The sequence below is a fragment of the Mycothermus thermophilus genome (assembly GCF_041956435.1).
Source record: "Mycothermus thermophilus strain CBS 625.91 unplaced genomic scaffold VTJ04scaffold_1, whole genome shotgun sequence".
NCBI lineage: Eukaryota > Fungi > Ascomycota > Sordariomycetes > Sordariales > Chaetomiaceae > Mycothermus > Mycothermus thermophilus.
Window position 1 is genome coordinate 1,186,714 of NW_027191427.1, and position 17,671 is coordinate 1,204,384.

Below are 17,671 nucleotides of genomic sequence, written 5' to 3' on the forward strand. Positions count from 1 at the left end.
TCCAACTCCTTCGCAAGCGACCAACGAGTTCATCCTCCTCTTCTTCCTTTTCTGCTCCATCCCCATTCACCGCCTTCGCTGCCTCACCCTGTGCCGCCGTCCCATTCCCCTTAACCCCGCCCCTACTCTTCTCCTTCTCAACCCACCCAAAATCCAACCCCTCATAGTGCCTCAACCTCAACCACTCCATCTCGTTGGGCCTTAAGCACAAGATATTGCGCATCACGTAAATCTCAAACACGTCAAAGTTCTTGTCGATGCTCGCCCAGAGGAGCGTCTCGAGCTGGTGCGTGCCGCTCTCGATCTCGTCGCGGTGCCGTCGCGCGGCCGCCTCTTCGCCGTCCTCCTCCTCTTGCTCCTGTTGCTCTTCCTCATCATCTGGTAATTGCGATCGGCCGCTCTTGTTGTTCACATTCTTCTTGGCCTTCGATTGTTTTGCCTTAGAGGATGTCGACGGGCGGAATCCCAAGCTGGCGGGCGGCGCGTTGAGCAAGCCTTGCTCGATGGAGTGCAGGGCGCGTTCGGCGAGGAAGTTGACCGAGTTGATGATTTCGTCGAGGAGGCTCTGGTGGGAAAGAACAAAACAACAAACGGGCGGGTTAGCCGACCTGGGTCTATATACCACGGTATGGTACAACACGCAAAGGGAAGGGAGCAGCGCAATTGCTGTCTGGTTGCGTTGCGGGGGAGGGGGAGAGAAAGGGAGAGAGAGAGAGGTCAGGTAGCAACACATACAACCGGCGCATAACCAAAATGCTCCGTAAGGAGCTCTGTGTCAGATCGCGACGCCATTGTGGAAAGATTTGTGGGCGTGGGTTGTTGCGACAAGATCAGTTACCGTTGCTTGTCGCAATGTTGAAGTTGAGTCGAAGCTGACTTCGGGAGTCGCGTTGCGATGCCAGCCCGACGCGTTTCTGGTATCCCTATCCTACAAGGGTTAGGGTTATGTATGTACAGAATAACCATCCGGAGACCGATCACCGCCTTTTCTGCTCCAAAATCACGTCGACATACTACACACCGTGCATCCTAGGTGCTCAATACAAGAACCATTCCATCTCTTACTACCTAGAGAGGATGTAACTACATGAGTACTACGTACCTGACCTATGAGCGGATCGCCGTCCGAATGCCTACCCTACCTTACCCTCAGCCCAGCCCAGCCCCCAGTATACGCAAGTAATAGCCCTTATGCGACACACAAACCCCCTTCCCTTTCCCCATGCCCTCCCTCTTTCCCTTCTTTGCTAATTTGATTGAACAAGATCACATCCATCTACACACCAGCCACCCATCTTCGTTTCGCTCCTCCCCCTCTTCTCTCCCCCTCCTCTTCATGGATTGATTAGGTAAACCTGGCTGCTTTGACTGGGCCTTCTCCCTTTCGTCCCCACGACCCCCAACTTACGGGACAAACGCGAAGCAAAGAAAAAGAAAACTCGACGCAAGAAAACAGAGAGAAACATGATACAAGTGAAAGAGGTGTGCTATTACAAGGAGTGAAGTTGGGTGGAAAGAACAGCGGCGGGAATGGGGGAAAAACAAAACAAAGGCGCCGAGATTGAGAAACACACAACTAGCAACTCAAAAGGACAAAAAATATTTGGAAATCAGATTACAACGCGATAGAAACTCTTCAAACTGAAAACAAAGATATTCAAAACGGGTTTTCTTCGCTGTCCGCGCTCTTCCTCGGGAGTCCGCCGAGTCAGGTCCAAGTCGAGCAAGCAGCCTGAATGTCAGGTTCAGCTTAGTTGGCGACCTCCTCCTCGACCCAGCCATTCAGGTTGCTCTGGAGACCCAACCCAAAGCCGGCGCCCATGCCGCCGAAGCTGGCCTGGTACTGGTGGCCGCGGCGCTCACCCTCGCCGTTGCTGTTTCCGCTGCCGCCGACGCCGAGACCATTGGGGCTATTCGCACCGTTCTCGAACCCAGGAGCGAACACGGGCAGGCTCACGGCACGATTATGCGAGGCGCGCGAGTTGACCGGGGCCAAGAGACCGCCAACCGTGGTGGCGCCTGACGTAGACGACGTCTGAGGAAGGCTGTTGATGTAGCCGTTGGAGATGCTCGCCGACTGCTGGTGACCCGAGATCGCCGGAGGGCCCTGGGGCACCTCAATAGTCAGGTTACCGGGGTCGTTGGGAGACGAGGCCGCCGTGCCAAACAGCGCCGCTTGCTGCGCCTGGAGCACCTGCTGCTGCTGTGCTTGCTGCTGCTGCGCCTGCTGCTGCTGCGCCTGCTGGGCAAGGTGCTGGAGGTACATCGTCAACGGGTTGTTGGTCGTGTTGAACAGCGTGGCGGCCGCCGCAGTAGCGCCGGTGCCCGTCGGCGAGTTGCCGTTCTGGCTGGTGCCATTAGCACCCGGCGAAGGCTGGCCATCATGGGTAGCCTGCTGCTGCAGCTGGCGCGGCGGGTTGCCGCAACGGTCCTTGCCGAAGTTGACCTTGAACTTCTTGTACTCCTCCTTGCTGCGTATCGCCTCAATGGCCTTGATGGCATTGGCAATGTTGGTGAAGTTGACAAACGCGCAGCTCTTCTCGCGCAGAGTGTTGACCAGCTCGATCTCGCCGTACTCGGAGAAGTCCTGACGCAGGCGCTCCTCGGTCCACGTCTCGTCAAGGTTTCCAATGTACACGTTGCGAGACGCACCGCCGCTGACGGCGAGAGCGATAGCAGGCGGCAGAGCGCCCGAGTGCTTGCCCCAGCCAACCTTGAGACGACGGTTATGGATCATCAGGCCCTGGAGGTTGCTAAGCGCATAGAAGGACGCGGCAGCCGTAGGGTCGATGAAGGTGACGAAGCAGATGTGCTTGTCCGGGATGTAGCGGATGTGGTGCAGCAGACCACCACGGACAACGTTGCAGATCTCCTCAATGGTCGTCTCTGGGTGGATGTTACCGAGGTAGATGGTTCGGTTGCCCACGTTCTGGATGCCGCCGGAGGAGGTGGCCACAGCGGCAGCCGCCACCGACTGCTGGGCCAGGGCATTAGAGATGAGGTCGCGGTCGGCACCCGTCAGCATGTGGGCGTAGCTGGGGGCAATGCCCAAGTACTGAGCGGCGTTCTGCTGCTGCGTCTTGGACACATAGGCGCAGCGGTCCTTGCCGTAGTACACACGGCGCGGAGCCTGCCACTTGGCTTCCTGGGGCAGCTGGGAAACGGCCTTGATGGCGTTGGCGATCGAGAGGAAGTGCACGAAGGCAATGTTCTTCTCGCGCACAATCTTGATCGTGTCAATAGGGCCGAACTTGCCCAGATCCTCGCGAATCTCCTCCTCGGTGATATCCTCAGGCAGGTTGCCGAGGTACACATTGCGGGAGGCACCCGACTGCTGGACAGCAAGAGCGACCGACGTGGGCACCTGAGACGGCTTGCCCCAGCCGATTTTGATATCCTGACCCTTGATGCAGAGCTTTTTCAAGATGGCATCAGAGTGGAAATGGGTGGCGGAGCTGGCATCCAGGAACGAAATGAAGGCGCAGTTCTTGTCGGGCAGCAAACGCACCGACTCGATCTGACCGCTGCGAACGTGGTTCAGGATTTCCTCGGCCGGTGTGTCGGGAGGAATGTTGCCCAGGTAGACGGTACGGCTGGTGCCCGTCACGATGCCGGGACCCATAGACACGGGCGAGGTGGGCTGCATGGGCAGCTGCAGCTGGCCACCAACATTGTTGAAAGAGCCTGTGGGCGACTGAGGGCCGTAGAACTGGGGGGCTCCATAAGCCGAAGGCGACACGATCGACTGGTACATCTGGGGCGAGAGGCTCTGCTGAACCGGGCTCGTCGGGCCATTCTGCTGCTGTTGCTGGCCCTGGGACTGCTGGAAGCCGTTGACGTTCTGGAAATGGGGGCTCGCAAAGGCGGCCGGAGTGCCCGGCTGGAACGGGCTGCCCAGCAGGAGCTGCGAGGGCAGGAGCGGAGTGAACTGCATGTCAAATGCGGTGCCCGGAGTGGTCAGACCGGCAGCGCCGTTGGTACCCGGCTGATCGTGCTGAATGGGCTGGGTGTTGATGGTGGGAATGTTGCCGCGGCGAGGGTGTCTGTCGGCAAAGCCCGCAATGTTGGAGGTGAAGGCACCATGCGAGAAGCCCGTTTCGCTGGCGGACGGCTTCGAAGCGTGGCCGAAGCGAGCGCCCGAGTTGGCGCCGCCCTGGGTCGACATGTCCTGCATCCCGAGAAGATGCGGAGGGACAAGGTTGTCCCTAGCCTGAGGAGATAGGACCGCCGTCTTGAAAACTTGAGACGTGCCCGTTCGAGGCACGAGACCGAGGCGAGGAAGGGTCGCGCTGGAATGCTTCCTGGCGGTAACACAAAATGCGGCTCTCGCGGGTGTTCCCTAGGAGAGTCGATGTAACAAAACCCGAAGCCTACTTCAGAGCTTCGGAAGAGCCGCAAAGTCGGGACTGAACGATTCGAGCTGTGTTACGAGCGCTGATGGACTTGAAGATTTCCTGGCGGTCAGAAAAGTCAAGTCGATCCGGGCGAGAACTGGAGAATATCGATAATCCAGGCGTGGCGGCTCGAACCCGTGTGAAAGAAACAGTTGATTGCTGGTTCACTGGGTTTCCTGTCTTTCAGGGGCAGACAATCGTAGGCGGCAGCCAGCAAGCAATGGCCTCGCGGTGGACTGGACAAAGAACGAAGACGGGGAAGAATATTGGACTTGGTCGCAGTTTGTATACTGGATATTAAAGCTTTTATGGGAACGATGACGCGAGCGAAGGCTTTGACGGTGCCGTCGGAGAGAAATAAAAGCGAATTGGCGTTCGAAATGTCCTCTCCGGCTCTTGCTTCTCACCCTCGGGACGAAGGAATGGACCAGGACGCGAGACCTAGAGAGCTGTCGAGGTCGTCGGCGCGTCGGATGGAACTGGGTCGGGCGAGGACCTCGCGAGTTGCATCAAAGAATTAATACCCGTATTGAAAGAAGGATCGAAACGGAAAGGCGAAGAGAAGGTGAAAAAAGAGCAAAATGCAAATGGGAGGGTTCGAAGTGGTCGGGAAACGCAACGAACAAAACGTGGCCAACGAGTGCGGATGCAAGAAGCAGGAGAGGAAAAAAAGCGAAGGGGGTAAAAAGGAGGTGAAAGAGAGCGTGGACAGACTGGGGCCCGGAAGCGCAGCCGAAGCTGGAATTGGTTAGTTTTGATTTGAGCGGCCAGGGAAGGGAAGGGGGCTTGTTCCTCTCTCCGCTGCTTCCAGGAACTGGCCGCTTTGGGGCGTTCCTTGCAGCCCAGGGCCGCAGAACCACGCAACCCTCGCGGCGTGGCGGGTACCTCACCGCAGCATCCGTCCTGATTGGCCACGAAAAAGGGGCTCGTTGAAATGATGCGTTGTGTGCAACCCTCCTCCGCATTTTGGCCATTGCTGGCCGCTTTTCACCTGTTACTTGGGAGTAGACTCGCCCTTTCGATGCCGGGGTTCGAGAACCCATGACGGCGGCTGTGCCTCTTCCACCGTGATTTTCCCGTGATTTCTTCTCTTGCTTTCTTCATCACCAGACCCAAATCATTGGGACGGTCCCTGCCCGGAATGGAAACGTTCGAGATTGATGATTCTTTTTGCGCTGGGGTTTCCCGGCTCCGCTCCAACGCCTCCGCCGACCCGGTCCAGGCACAGCGAGACTCGCCGACCGAACAGAGCCGCTTTCGTCCCATCTGCTTTGATTTCCAGGCAAGTGAACCAAATGCAATCAATGGAGGTTGGGAACCCCGGAACAATAGGACAACAATCAGCAATCCGGTCGCTTCGATATCTGGTATTATTGTTCGGATGGACATGCTAGTTACTCCGTGCTCCGTACTTACTCCGTGCTCCTCGACACAACCAACGTCCAACGTCTCCTCGAGCGTGCAGACGCCGTACCACATTCCGTGCCTGGAGCGCTTGGATCGCCTGTTAAACCTTGCCGCCATGGCCTCGCCTTACCAAACGTACCCGGGGATCCTGACTACGGTGTACGACGGTAACACAACAGCTCATGCCATGCGGTGTCCAAGCTACGTCAACCCAGACCACCTCTCATTCCTCGTCCAGAAGTGCACGAAAGTGACCGATCTGTTGGACTGGTAAGTAGCCAAGTAAAAGATCAAGTGCATTGCTGGCCTTGCACCATGCACAGTGCGCATTTCTCAAACTACCCGAATGATCCCTTTGGTATGATGTCCATTTCCCACCAACCGACCTGTGAGATCAGGGACAGCTGAGCTTGAAGTGAAGGTGTAGAGCTCATCTCACGTCTCTCATGCGAGTGACTCTGAGGTAAAGCATTTCAGAGCTATATGAAACTACCAGATCCGTTGGCAACATGTTCATCACCCTTCCTCGATCTACCCGTCGAAACAACCTTCCTCTTCCCCGTAGGTCCATAACTATGTCAAGACACCCAGAAACAAAACGAAACGCCCATCCCATTCACCCGGTCCGGCCGGTCAAGAAGTCCATAAATAAACCCGCCTCGCAGGTCGATCGCAGCAGCCAGAATTGACCGGGTCAATAATACTCCATCCTAAGCCCCTCACGCCAACTCAGCCTAGTACTCCGTAGTATGTACATACCTACTAGTAATTGTCTTAACGCCCCCTTTGCGGAGAAGCCCTCCCGAACCAATCCCCGCCCTTTCATCCCGTCACGAGTACACGAGTAGGTGTCACAGACAGAAATGGCGGGAAGAGCCCTACCTATATGTATGGATACAGTACCAAGGAGAAGGATTCACCGACCCAGGCCAAGCACATGGACACGGACACAGACATCAGGGCGCACGGAGATCTGGATTCCCGCCTCCTGTGTTAGTGTACTCTAGGTTTCGATCCGGCGCAACGCAACACTCTCCCACGTGGACAGGCGGCCCGGGGTAGTAAGGAAACACATCAGATCAATCAACAACGGCCAGCAGCAGGGGACACGGGGACATACGGGGAGGCGGCCACATAACTCCGTAAGCCGCACCCTGATTCCTTTTTGACTGACACCTTATCCCGTAAGAGTCGGATAAAATGTGTTATTGAAAAAAGAAAAAAAGAAAAGAAAAAAGAAAATAAAACAACAAATAAATAAATAAAATGGGAAAAATATAGTCAGATGAACAGAAGGCCAAAATGCGAGCAAGGAAGTCGATAAAATACGTCAAATAAAGGGCGAGCATTGCTATGGGAGACGAGAAAGGAAGAGAGAACATCCTTGTTGCAAACTAATAGGAGATAACCACCAAACAGCCATATAACTCCACGATCTACAGGATAGGATGAAAGGTCTATACTCGGTCCCTTCCTCTGAATAAATGACAATGGACGCAACAGGCCAATTCACATCTCGTCTAAAAGGGCAATAACAGCAACACCACAACAACCAGACGCACCATCAGCACAAACAGCAAGTCATGTCAACAACACAGGAAAACATCAGGAACAAAAGTCTATCAGATTTTGCATCCCTTCCTCCCAAATCTCTCCCAATGATGCCCGACGACGCCCCTGTCGCCGTCTAAAATAACTAACTCCATCTCTCCATCTAGCTAGCTAGGTAGGTTGGTACGTAGGTCGGTAACCTTTTCCCACCCTTCCAAAGCTCCGAAATCTAAGCCAGCCTGGGTAGTGTACGGAGTACGGAGTAGACAGGCCAGCAAGCCAAGTAACAACAACAACAACACCGCCCCTCTCCCCAACTCCCAAACCAACACCCTCTCTTACGGCTTGCACCTCCCCATGAACCGGGGATACAAGCTGCACGTGCGCACCGTATGCTGGTTGGCCAACCAAGCCAGGAAACGCTCCAAGCCCAGCCCGTAGCCGCCGTGCGGCGACGAGCCGTACTTGCGCTGGTCCGTGTACCAGTAATACGGCTCATGAGGGATACCATTCTTCTTGTAGGCCTCGATCAGCTCGTCGTAGTCGTCCATGCGCATGGAGCCGCCGACGATTTCGCCGACGCCGGGCACTGGGAGAGGAGAAAGTTAGCTTCTGATGACAGAAGAGAGGTGAAGGGAAAAAAAAGGGGGGACATACTCAAAACGTCCACCGACTCCGTCACCCTCGGATCCTCGGGATCCTTCTTCATATAAAACGCCTTAATCTCCACGGGGAAGTGCGTGAGCAGGATGGGGCGGTTGATGGTGTCCGTCATCTTGCGCTCGGCAGCCTCGGCAATGTCGTCGCCAAACACGTGCGGCTTGCCCTCCTCGTTGAGGATGGGCGGGTCCTGGGCGTTGAGCCACTCGATCGCCTCCGAGTACTTCATGCGCATGAAGGGCCGGGTCGGGCGCTGGAAGTTGGGGTTCAGCCGCTTGACATAGGCCGCCATGGTCTCGTCGGCCAGCACCTTGTCGACGACGCGCGAGATGATCTCCTCAATGTGCTCGAGCAGGTCGTTGAAGTCGATAAAGTCCAGCTCGGCCTCGACGTGCGTGTACTCGGACAGATGACGGCGGGTCAGAGACTTTTCGGCGCGGAACGACTTCTCGATGCAGTACACGTTGCCCAGCGACTGCATGACCGTCTCGAGGTACAGCTGGCTGGACTGGGTCAGGTAGGCCTCCTCGCCGTAGTAGTCGTACTTGAACAAGGTGGCGCCGCCCTCGACCTGCGTCTGCACCATGGCCGGCGGCGACACCTTGCGGAACTCCATCTCGCGGTACGTGTCGATGAAGGCCAGCTCGACAAACTCGCGCAGCTTCATGACCGCCGACGCGTTCTCGCCGCGCAGGACAAGGTGGCGGTTGTCGAGCATCTGGGCATCCCACGGGTCCTGGAGCATCGACACGCGGTTGGTGATGGCGTCGAGGTCGCTGGGCGCGCGGCCGAGGACCTTGAAGTAGTCGACGTGCAGCTCGCGGTTGTCCGGGGCCGAAGCACCCTCGGGGACGGAGCGCATCTCGCCGTAGACGACAAGAGCAGTCTCGATGGCGAAGGTCAGGGCGTCGTAGTTGCGGGTCAGATCGCCGGCGGGGAGCAGGCACGAGAGATAGCCATAGCCATCCTTGATGACAAGGAACGTGGCCGTCTTCTGCACACGCAGCTCGTGGATACGACCGTAGACCTTGACGCGCTGGCCCTTCTTCTCCTTCCCGTCGCCCAGAGGAACCGACTTGTTGTTGAGCCGAATCCGCACGGCGGGGGGCAGGCTCGGGTCCTCCTTGAGCACGATCTTCTTGGACTCCTCGAGGTTGCGCAGGCGCTGCTGACGCTCCTCCTCCTCCTTGCGGGCCGAGGCCTGTTCCTTGGCCAGCTTCTTCTTGTAGGCGTCGACGCGGCTGACGGCCTTCTTCATGGCGCTCTTGGCCGGCTCCTCCCAAGTCGCGGGAGCATCCTCGCCTTCCTTGGGGGCCGGCCGGGTGAGGTAGACGGGAGCGGGCTTGTCGAGATGCTGGATCAGGGCATAGTAGAGCGACTGGTAAGGCTTGGCCTCGGAGCCGTCGGCCGACTCGTCGTCCTTACCGGTTGTCGGGTCGATGTAGCATTTCGCGGGAGCCGCCACGGCGTCCTTGGTGCGGTCGGCGAGGTCCTGTTGGGGTGGCGCGAACATTGTGATGAAGTTGGGTTTGGGAGTGCAGGCTGTTGGCTCGGAGGAGAGGGAGAGAGAGAGGTCGGAGGCCGGGGAACGGAGAAAGGAGGGGCAGGAGGGGTCGCACTCCGTGTTATGGTGTTTGGTGTTGCAACCAAGTGTTCGTTTGGGTCAGGGATCAAATCAATGGTGGGGTCAGAAAGTGAAATCGGCGAAAAAAGTTGGCGGGGCAATTCTTCAGATTTGGGGTAGACAATGGAGAATGGCAACTGTCCATTTTTTTTTCGACTTTTGTACCCGAAATCTGGAACAAATTCATGACTCACAACCTCCCTCCTCCAACTCGAGATAAGGCTAACCGTCCCATGTTTCAATATTCCATCCCGGGACTCGTTCGGGGATCTGCCTCCGCATGATGGCTGGCGACAAGCATTCTGGAACAGGTACACGCCGATCAGGGTTGACCGCAAGTCGATAGCAGAGTCTAAGCTCAGGTACGGTGTACATATGAAAGTGCACTTATCGCCGCCGATGACGGACGAAGCTCCGGATACCCTGAGCCGGCTGCATCTGATACCGGGATCCTTATCTCGACTCCTACTGTGAACGTCCTCCTAGTTTATCGACTTCCAACCTCCTAATTTCACTCCAAAAAACGCTTTGACAGTTTAATTGCACGTCTCATGTCATCCAGAAGGACGCTATTGTCCGTCCCAGCTGGCTTTGTTCCAATTCTTCTCATAATTCTCTTCTCGTGCCATGACTTGCGGACCACACACGGGCAGTCCATACCAACACCACATTCCCGTTTCGGCGGCCCAGCTACTTTGCAAAAACAATTGGAACATGGTTATTCACATCTCTCTCCTCGTAGACTTCCCCAAAGACTCCATAGCTCACCTAATATCATTTTCAATCCCAAATCCCAGCCAATTTTCAGTTTTGTGCCATCAAACTCGGGAAGCGTTGATACAGCTCGCAGCATCTAGAGGTCCACCTCCCTCTCTGGCACCCAACCAGACAACGTCTGGCATGAGATGGAAGCTGAATCATATGTACATACATACATACGGCACCCTCCACCCATACCCGAGAACCTGCTCCTAGTAGCTACCTGACCTCGTACTAGTCTACGGCACGGTCCAGCTCAATTGATAATCACCTCATTATATGTGTCGTGTAACTGTCCATCAGCCAACGGCCTGTCCAGGTGTGGGAATACAACAGGAGAACGACAAAGTCTAACGCATATGCAGCATTCACTGCCCCGGCTCGGAGCTTGTCAAGACCAGGAACCAGCAAACGAGACAGGGATGGACCATCTAGGGGTTGGGGAACCTCAAGATGACGGGGACTACTGGGAATCCGGGCAATTATCTACTGGGGAGGTAGGTAGGTAAGGTATGCACCCACCCAGCATCATACATTCCAGGCTCTAGGAGGTCAAGAATAATGGGGTTAGGTACCTAGTTACTTCACCCATGTCCGACAGCCCTTCTTCTTCTTCACAAGGTACGGGGTTACAAAACAGAAACTTTAGACTGAGGTAGAGGTAGTTAGAGGCAACGAGGAAACAAAAATATACGCCCAGCCATAAGAGAGAGAGCAAGACAACAGGAAAACAGGACAACAGAAACAGACACACCAAAACAAGGCCCCCTCCTTCTTTCTCCGTCTTTCTCCTTTCCTTCCTTCCTATACCCTAGGTTCAACCGTCCCACTTTATCTCCTTCCCCATCTTCCTCTGCGCAACGCGTCCATATCCTATTCTTCCGGAGCCGTTCGAAGAATCCCAATCCCAATGATGCCGGTAGCCGCCGCCGGAGCAGTGGCAGCAAGAAGGACCTAACCAATCCTTGCTGCACAAGGGGGGAAAGCCGGAGCAGGCCCGCGTAGTCTGGGTGAAGTGAAGTCAACCAGCAATCAACCGGCCGATCAACGACGACGAGAGCCGGATCTCTGGAGAGGATAGAAAAAAATAAATCCCCGTTCCAGAGGCACAGCAGGCTTAGAACGTGGATGAATAGGCAGGCAAAAAGAAGAGTTATGCGGGTGGATAAGCAGGGCACTGCACTTCACGGCTCTGTCTGTCCAGCAATGCTCCACGAACGACCCGGTCCGGTTCACCCAGCAAAAAAAAATGTTTCGGGCTGGTTTCTTCATACCGTTTTCTCATTGGGAACGGGGCACAGCAGCAGCAGCTTCGAATTCGGCTCCGCGCGCGCGCGCGCACCTAAAGGTCGTCTCGGTACCTAGGTAAAAAAACCCCCCAGTCCCAACCTAAGCCCAACTCACCCATCAAAGCACCAGGCACTTGTGCCCCTTCTTAGTGTTCTTGGTCGGGGGCGGCTCCAGCGCTGCGACGATCGCCTGTTTGCGTGTGGGAAAAACACAAAGTGGTTAGTCACGGTTCCGAGTTTTGCGGCAAATCTCTTTCCAAGCAGCTCCTGGGGCCAAATCAAGACCGCGGGAGGCCCGTTCAGGAGCGAAAAGAAGGAATACCCTACCTCATCAAACACATCCTTGAGCTTATACTGCGTCAGGGCCGAGCACTCGACGTACTTGACGGCGCCGAGCTCCTTGGCCATGCGCTCGCCCGCCTCTCTCGTTATGGGCCTCATCTTTTGCCTGGCAAGCTTCTCGATGACATGGGGGTCGTCGCGCAGGTCGACCTGCGTGCCGACGATGAGGCACGGCACGCCCGGGCAGTGGTGGTGCACTTCTGGGAACCACTTCTCGCGCACGTTCTCGAACGACGCCGGCGACGTGACGCTGAAGCACACCAGGAACACGTCCGTCTGTGGGTACGACAGCGGGCGGAGCCGGTCGTAGTCTTCTTGGCCGGCCGTATCGAAGAGGCCGAGGGTGTAGGGTTCGTCACCGATCCTGCGAGCAGCGAAGGGTGGAGGTTTAGTTTGGGTTGTGGAACACGAGACATATTGGTCGCGCCTTGAGTGTTGTGGACGGAGATGTTGACGTGCGGGGAGCAGAGAGAGGTGTGCATGTGATCAAGGAGGTGCGGTGTCGACCAAGGGGGAAAAGGGAGGAGATGGTCGAACATACATAACGGTAACGGCATAGTTATCGAAGACTGTCGGCACATATTCCGAGGGGAATTTGTTGGTAGTGTAGCTGATAAGAAGACATGTCTTGCCGACCGCACCGTCGCCGACAACGACGCACCTAGATGGTAGAACATCATTCCGTCAGCACCCGGAACCGACATGCATTTTCCCAGACCCAACGCTCTCCATCACGACTGCATGTCTTCCTTCTAGTGAGGGGAGCAAGACAACCAAGGTCGACATGCGCTGGCCAAACAGGCAGGAATAAAAAGAACAGCACCGAGCTTGCTTGGTCGGTTGGCTGCTTGCTTGCTTCCCTCCAACGCTCAACCGGCCAGAACATGACGCGCATCCTAGAACGTCGCATGGGCGGAAACGTACTTGATAGTTCCGAGTACCATGTTTGCTGACTATGCGAGATATCGATCGAAGATTGCGTGGAAAACAAAGCCCCAGATGTCGACGATGGCTGGTTGTATTATCTAATTTCCCCCTTTCGGAAGCTTTGCTGGACCGACCGCTGGTCAACGACCCGGGGAGGCTATCGCACGTGTGGAGTCGCACCGCGGCGACGGCAGGATAAGGATATAGTGTAGTAGAGCGGTGGTCGAGAAGAGAGAGGGGGGAGACCCGCGCGGCGGATGCCGGTGACGAATGAAGACGAACGACGGGTGTGTTTCGAGGCGAGTCGCGGTCTCGGTGGGAGGGGGAGATGTTTCTGCAACAAAGGACTGGGAAGGCCGGGGTCCGCTGAGACGACCGACGAACCTGGGGAACTGGGAGGGGGATGGGATGGAGAAGAGGCAGTAGGCTGGCAGGTCTAACGTAAGGTCTGGAGGCGAGTTGCTCGAGGTTCGCGGGTCGGCGGATGCGATGCGATGCAGGTTGTCGGTGGTTTTGGGGTAGGTCGAGGTTTGAGGGGTCCAGCGGCAAGGGAGCAGGAATCTTGTCGTCACGGGCTGGACAAACAATTGAGAGATGGGAGAGGGAAAAAAAAGAAGGAAGATGGAGAGATGCAAGGCGCAAATGAAAAAAAAAAGGGGACTGAGAGCTTTGATGCAAAGTGAATGGTGCTCAGTGCTAAGATTACTCCGTACGGGGGGGTGGACAGCTTCGAAGAACCAGGCAGGGTCTCATCCAGTCTTGGGGGGTCATTTGTCTTCTTGGTGGGAGATGGAACCTGAGAGAGAGGAGATGGGCCTGAGCCAGGCGAGCGGTCAGAGGTACGGAGCTGGGCAAGGGCCAAGGGTGACAGGGGGTCCGTGGAGGGCAGCAGCAAGGCCAAGGCCAAGGTCCCATCCCAGGTTCCCACAATCCGAACTTGCTGCCACTCTGCCGCTGCCAGCGGGTGGACCTCGTCCCTCCAACCAGGCTTCATTCTGGTTGGGTCATTTTGCTCCGTAGCCCCCCGTCCAGTCACAGCAGGGCAGGCGGTTGATGAATGTCGAACCTCATCCATCTTCATCAATGAATCACACGACGGCAGAAGAGGCGACCCAGCGAGGTCCTGCGAACTAAGTATATTTCCGGGAGTGTGTTGGGAGGCAGCACAGTCCTGCCAGGATAAGACATGACCAGGACAGAACGTGGAACTGGAGGCATTTTGGTCTCTGGTGACTGAACTGGGGCCAAGTGCATGCCCGATTGTTTCGAGTGGCTGCAAACGGCCGAACGAAGCAGCTGAAGAAGAAGCAGCCCTGGCGACACAACGGTCCGGCAGTTGACTGACAGCCACCTGGTGAAGACACGGCACCTGAGCTGCCCGCCGATCTGGTTGGTGGTGGTGGTGGTGGTGGTGGCTGCCCGCCCTCTTCTGGATCCGATGTCCAGTGGGGCAGCACTCATACCTGGCAACGCAGCCTGGAACCCCAGAAATCAGCCTGGAAACAGCTTGGGACTGGGAATTTCCAGGTTGGAATCAAATCAATCCTCTCAAGCCCAGCAAAGCTGATGCCCCAGATTCCATCTTGATCGACGCCATCCATGTCTTCCCCGCTGCCGCAGCACGCAAGCAAGCAAGCAAGCACGGCTCACCCAGCATTTTCCATCTCAATGCCCCGCGGGGCGGGGGCGGAACGGACGTGCGTGTGCAAGAGGTACGCGCCGGGCCATGGTGCTTCCGTGACCCGGCGATGGACGGACAACCAGACAGAAGAGGACCCAGACCCGGAAAGACGGGGACCGGGAGCGGCATTAAAACTTGGGTAAAAGAGAGACACTATTACCCACAAGCCAGCAGCAAACCAAGACATGTCCCCCCATGGGTGCCAGTTGGTCGGCTTCTGGAAAGGCGGAATACCGTGATGGGACAGGACAGGACCGGACGGGCCCCAAAGCCCCGCGGCAGACAGACAGACATGTGCTGCTGTGCGACAAGAAACGGGCGGCCCTATCGAATCGTGTACCCGTCTCTTGTTATTCTTCATTTTCTCCCGTCCACATCCAATCCTTTCTGTTGGCCTTTCTGCACCTGAGGGGGGCGGCAGGATACTGCCTCCCTCACCTTACCTGACCTGCTTGACGTTCATGTATGTACATCGAGCCATCTACATACACGGCCGATCCGTGATTGGGGAAGACCCCATCGCGGGGAGGGGCAGCAGCGTGCTAGCATGTGTTGCTCGATCTCCCGCCGACCAACCGTCTTCAGGTGCAGAGAGTGACGAGCCGCGGGGATACGTTGAACGGTTAGCCTGAGACCAGATACTGCAAGCCGGTGTGTCATGGGTGTGCCAGGTGCTGCTCCTCGGTGCGGCGCCATCTGTCTTTTCCATCATTTTCCTCTGGCGTATCTACCTCCTTGCTCGAGGTACTTGTTTGTGCTGGATGGACGACGGGGTCTGGTTGGTACGAACAAGCGCGCGCACCCACTCAGGCGTTTTTCTCCAGTCCTATACGAAGATCAGTAGTCCTAGATAAAGGCCTGAGGCGTCAAGGTGTCAACGCCATGCGCGCCAACCGATGACGGGACAACTTAGCCACGGACAGGCGACGGGCAGCTGCTTGAGAATTACCACAGGACGGCAGAAGCAGCCCGGCTCGAGTCTGTCAGCCCCGATAGCCGTTCGGCTGATTTTGCTTCTTCTTTTTGTTCCATTTGTTCCATTGCTTCGTCGACGGTGGTTGGCTTCGGCTTGGCAATAGCAGTCCAAGTTTTACGGAGTACTAGCCCCAAACAGTCCCTCCGGAGCTATAGGTTGGGCTATCCGAGCCGGGGCCGACGACAGGAAACCGCCGGATAACCAAGACAGGATCAGTGCCCGTCAATGGTTTGGCGTGTTGATGAAGAGCGTGTAGTAGTAGATGTGTGCACTATCTGGGTTTATGCGTATGCTTCTGCCCGGCGGTCAGCCAGCGGCCATGATGCCGGCAGCCTGACATCCTCCCACCCATCCATCACCGGAATATTCACCCACCGGCCATGACGGCATGCGCTGCAACGGTTCCATACTGTAGTACGGACATTTGTTAAGTCAGTAGTAACGCTGTCTGCCGGCCGAGTGTGAGTTTGGGACTCTTTCATCCCGAGCCGTGATCTTGGGTCTTGGCGGCGTGCTCCCACCGCGGGTTGACGGCAATCCACACGGAGAAACCACCGGACGTTGGACAGAGCCAATCTATGCGGTGCTATATATAACCTGCTGTGCAGCACTAAGGCAATCAGTAATTCCGTGTCTTGGGGGCGGTTGATGGGACACTGCATCACTGCATCATCAGATGAACTGTCAACTTGTCAAGTTTTTAGGTGAACGGCCCGAGATGAAGGCATCCAGTGCGAGGGATAGTGACGTTGACCGGCACAGTGCGGATAATATTCCAGCATGTGATTTTCCCGCCCTGCCCTCCGTCTACAGAGTATGTGCCGGGCAGTGGGGCACCGGTCGGACCTGCTCACTCACCCTCATGGAGTGAACTCGACCAGCAAGTGAGATCTCACTCTTTAATTATCAGTAAGACTTAGCTTGATGTGACTTGCAACATCTCACTCACCTCCATTTCATGTCACTCCTAATGTCATCATCTCACCTCCTCACTTCAACACAATCACATACTACCACCCTCACCACCACAACCACCACTACCATCCACCATGTCATCCTCCTCCACTTCCTCCCCCAACCCAACAGAAACCATCGACGCCCTCCTCGAACACTACCTCTCCCTCCTCGACCAGTACACCGCCCTCCGGAACCAGCTCAATGCCCTGCAGTCGAGCATGTACCAGAGCATCGCGCGCGCCAATTTTTCCGCGGATCGCGGCATCAGGTACTACGGCCAGGACTATTATGACGAGCGCATGCAGGCTGGTCGGCGCGTGCGGATCCAGGTTGGGGGGAAGGGGGGTGAGAAGGGACGAGAATCGGGAGGGAACGTGGCAATGGACACTATGGAAGATCACCCGGTGTTTGCTGTGAGGGTGTATCCTGGTGAGGAGACGGAGGAGGAAGGGCGGGATGAGACGGAAAGATTGAACGGCGAGAAGGAGAAGAAGGATAAGGAGAAGGTGAAGGGCAAAGACGGCAAACACGCCGCCGGCGATGACTCGGAAACCACTTCAGGACAATCCCCAAACGACAGCCCCCAACAAGAACTCACACCACAAACCACCACACCAACAGACGAGGCGAAAGAAGACAAACCCTCCACCAAAAAACCATCATCCACCAAGAAAAACGGCCCCCTCCGCTGGTTCGGCATCCTCACCCCGCCAGCCCTCCGCCAGGCCCAATCCCACGCCATCCAAGCCGTCGAACAGCTCATCCCACAACTAGCAACTATCTCCGCAGAGATGGCGGCGGTGGAGCTCGCGGTGCGGCGGGCGAGGAAGAGGAGGGCGAAGGAGGAGAAGAAGAAGAAGTTGCTGCCAGAGGAAACGGGAAGGCTGGAGAAGGAGGGTGGTGAAGGTGTAGTGGTGTTTGTGGAAACGAAGGAGGAGGTTGAAAAGGTGGTGGAGGAGAATGGGGATGGGAGTGGTGATGGTGTAGCAGTGGATGAGCTTGGGGAAAAGTTGAGGGGTGTGGAGGTTACGGGTTGAGGATGGACAGGAGATGAAAAAAAAGAGGAAATAAGGCTGGCTATGAGGCGAGGATACCGGCTCACTC

General features: G+C 56.3%; 8 protein-coding genes across 8 annotated transcripts; 3 read left to right on the plus strand and 5 right to left on the minus strand.

The window, feature by feature from the left end:
- Positions 1-6: 6 nt before the first annotated feature.
- Positions 7-792, minus strand: VTJ04DRAFT_419 (uncharacterized protein; the record flags this gene model as incomplete). The annotated part of the gene is made up of 2 exons (XM_069362172.1): positions 7-565; positions 736-792. Coding segments are annotated over 2 exons (616 nt in total), but the record flags the coding sequence as incomplete, so codon positions are not given.
- A 317-nt stretch (positions 793-1,109) lies between these two features.
- Positions 1,110-1,736, plus strand: VTJ04DRAFT_420 (uncharacterized protein; the record flags this gene model as incomplete). Its single annotated transcript, XM_069362184.1, has 3 exons — positions 1,110-1,169; positions 1,350-1,499; positions 1,581-1,736. The coding sequence occupies 3 exons, from the start codon at positions 1,110-1,112 to the stop codon at positions 1,734-1,736; spliced, it is 366 nt and encodes a 121-aa protein (XP_069223030.1).
- Positions 1,737-1,750: 14 nt separating this feature from the next.
- On the minus strand, positions 1,751-4,174 carry VTJ04DRAFT_421 (uncharacterized protein; the record flags this gene model as incomplete). The annotated part of the gene is made up of 1 exon (XM_069362195.1): positions 1,751-4,174. One exon carries the CDS (start codon positions 4,172-4,174, stop codon positions 1,751-1,753), a length of 2,424 nt encoding a protein of 807 aa, XP_069223031.1.
- A 1,742-nt stretch (positions 4,175-5,916) lies between these two features.
- Positions 5,917-7,492, plus strand: VTJ04DRAFT_422 (uncharacterized protein; the record flags this gene model as incomplete). Its single annotated transcript, XM_069362206.1, has 3 exons — positions 5,917-6,071; positions 6,125-6,159; positions 7,428-7,492. The coding sequence occupies 3 exons, from the start codon at positions 5,917-5,919 to the stop codon at positions 7,490-7,492; spliced, it is 255 nt and encodes an 84-aa protein (XP_069223032.1).
- A 198-nt stretch (positions 7,493-7,690) lies between these two features.
- Positions 7,691-9,525, minus strand: VTJ04DRAFT_423 (uncharacterized protein; the record flags this gene model as incomplete). Its single annotated transcript, XM_069362217.1, has 2 exons — positions 7,691-7,941; positions 8,010-9,525. 2 exons carry the CDS (start codon positions 9,523-9,525, stop codon positions 7,691-7,693), a joined length of 1,767 nt encoding a protein of 588 aa, XP_069223033.1.
- Positions 9,526-11,802: 2,277 nt separating this feature from the next.
- Positions 11,803-12,970, minus strand: VTJ04DRAFT_424 (uncharacterized protein; the record flags this gene model as incomplete). Its single annotated transcript, XM_069362228.1, has 4 exons — positions 11,803-11,874; positions 12,012-12,390; positions 12,568-12,687; positions 12,951-12,970. The coding sequence occupies 4 exons, from the start codon at positions 12,968-12,970 to the stop codon at positions 11,803-11,805; spliced, it is 591 nt and encodes a 196-aa protein (XP_069223034.1).
- A 123-nt stretch (positions 12,971-13,093) lies between these two features.
- VTJ04DRAFT_425 (uncharacterized protein) lies at positions 13,094-13,947 on the minus strand (the record flags this gene model as incomplete). Its single annotated transcript, XM_069362239.1, has 2 exons — positions 13,094-13,528; positions 13,660-13,947. The coding sequence occupies 2 exons, from the start codon at positions 13,945-13,947 to the stop codon at positions 13,094-13,096; spliced, it is 723 nt and encodes a 240-aa protein (XP_069223035.1).
- A 2,712-nt stretch (positions 13,948-16,659) lies between these two features.
- On the plus strand, positions 16,660-17,604 carry VTJ04DRAFT_426 (uncharacterized protein; the record flags this gene model as incomplete). Its single annotated transcript, XM_069362250.1, has 1 exon — positions 16,660-17,604. One exon carries the CDS (start codon positions 16,660-16,662, stop codon positions 17,602-17,604), a length of 945 nt encoding a protein of 314 aa, XP_069223036.1.
- Positions 17,605-17,671: the final 67 nt, after the last annotated feature.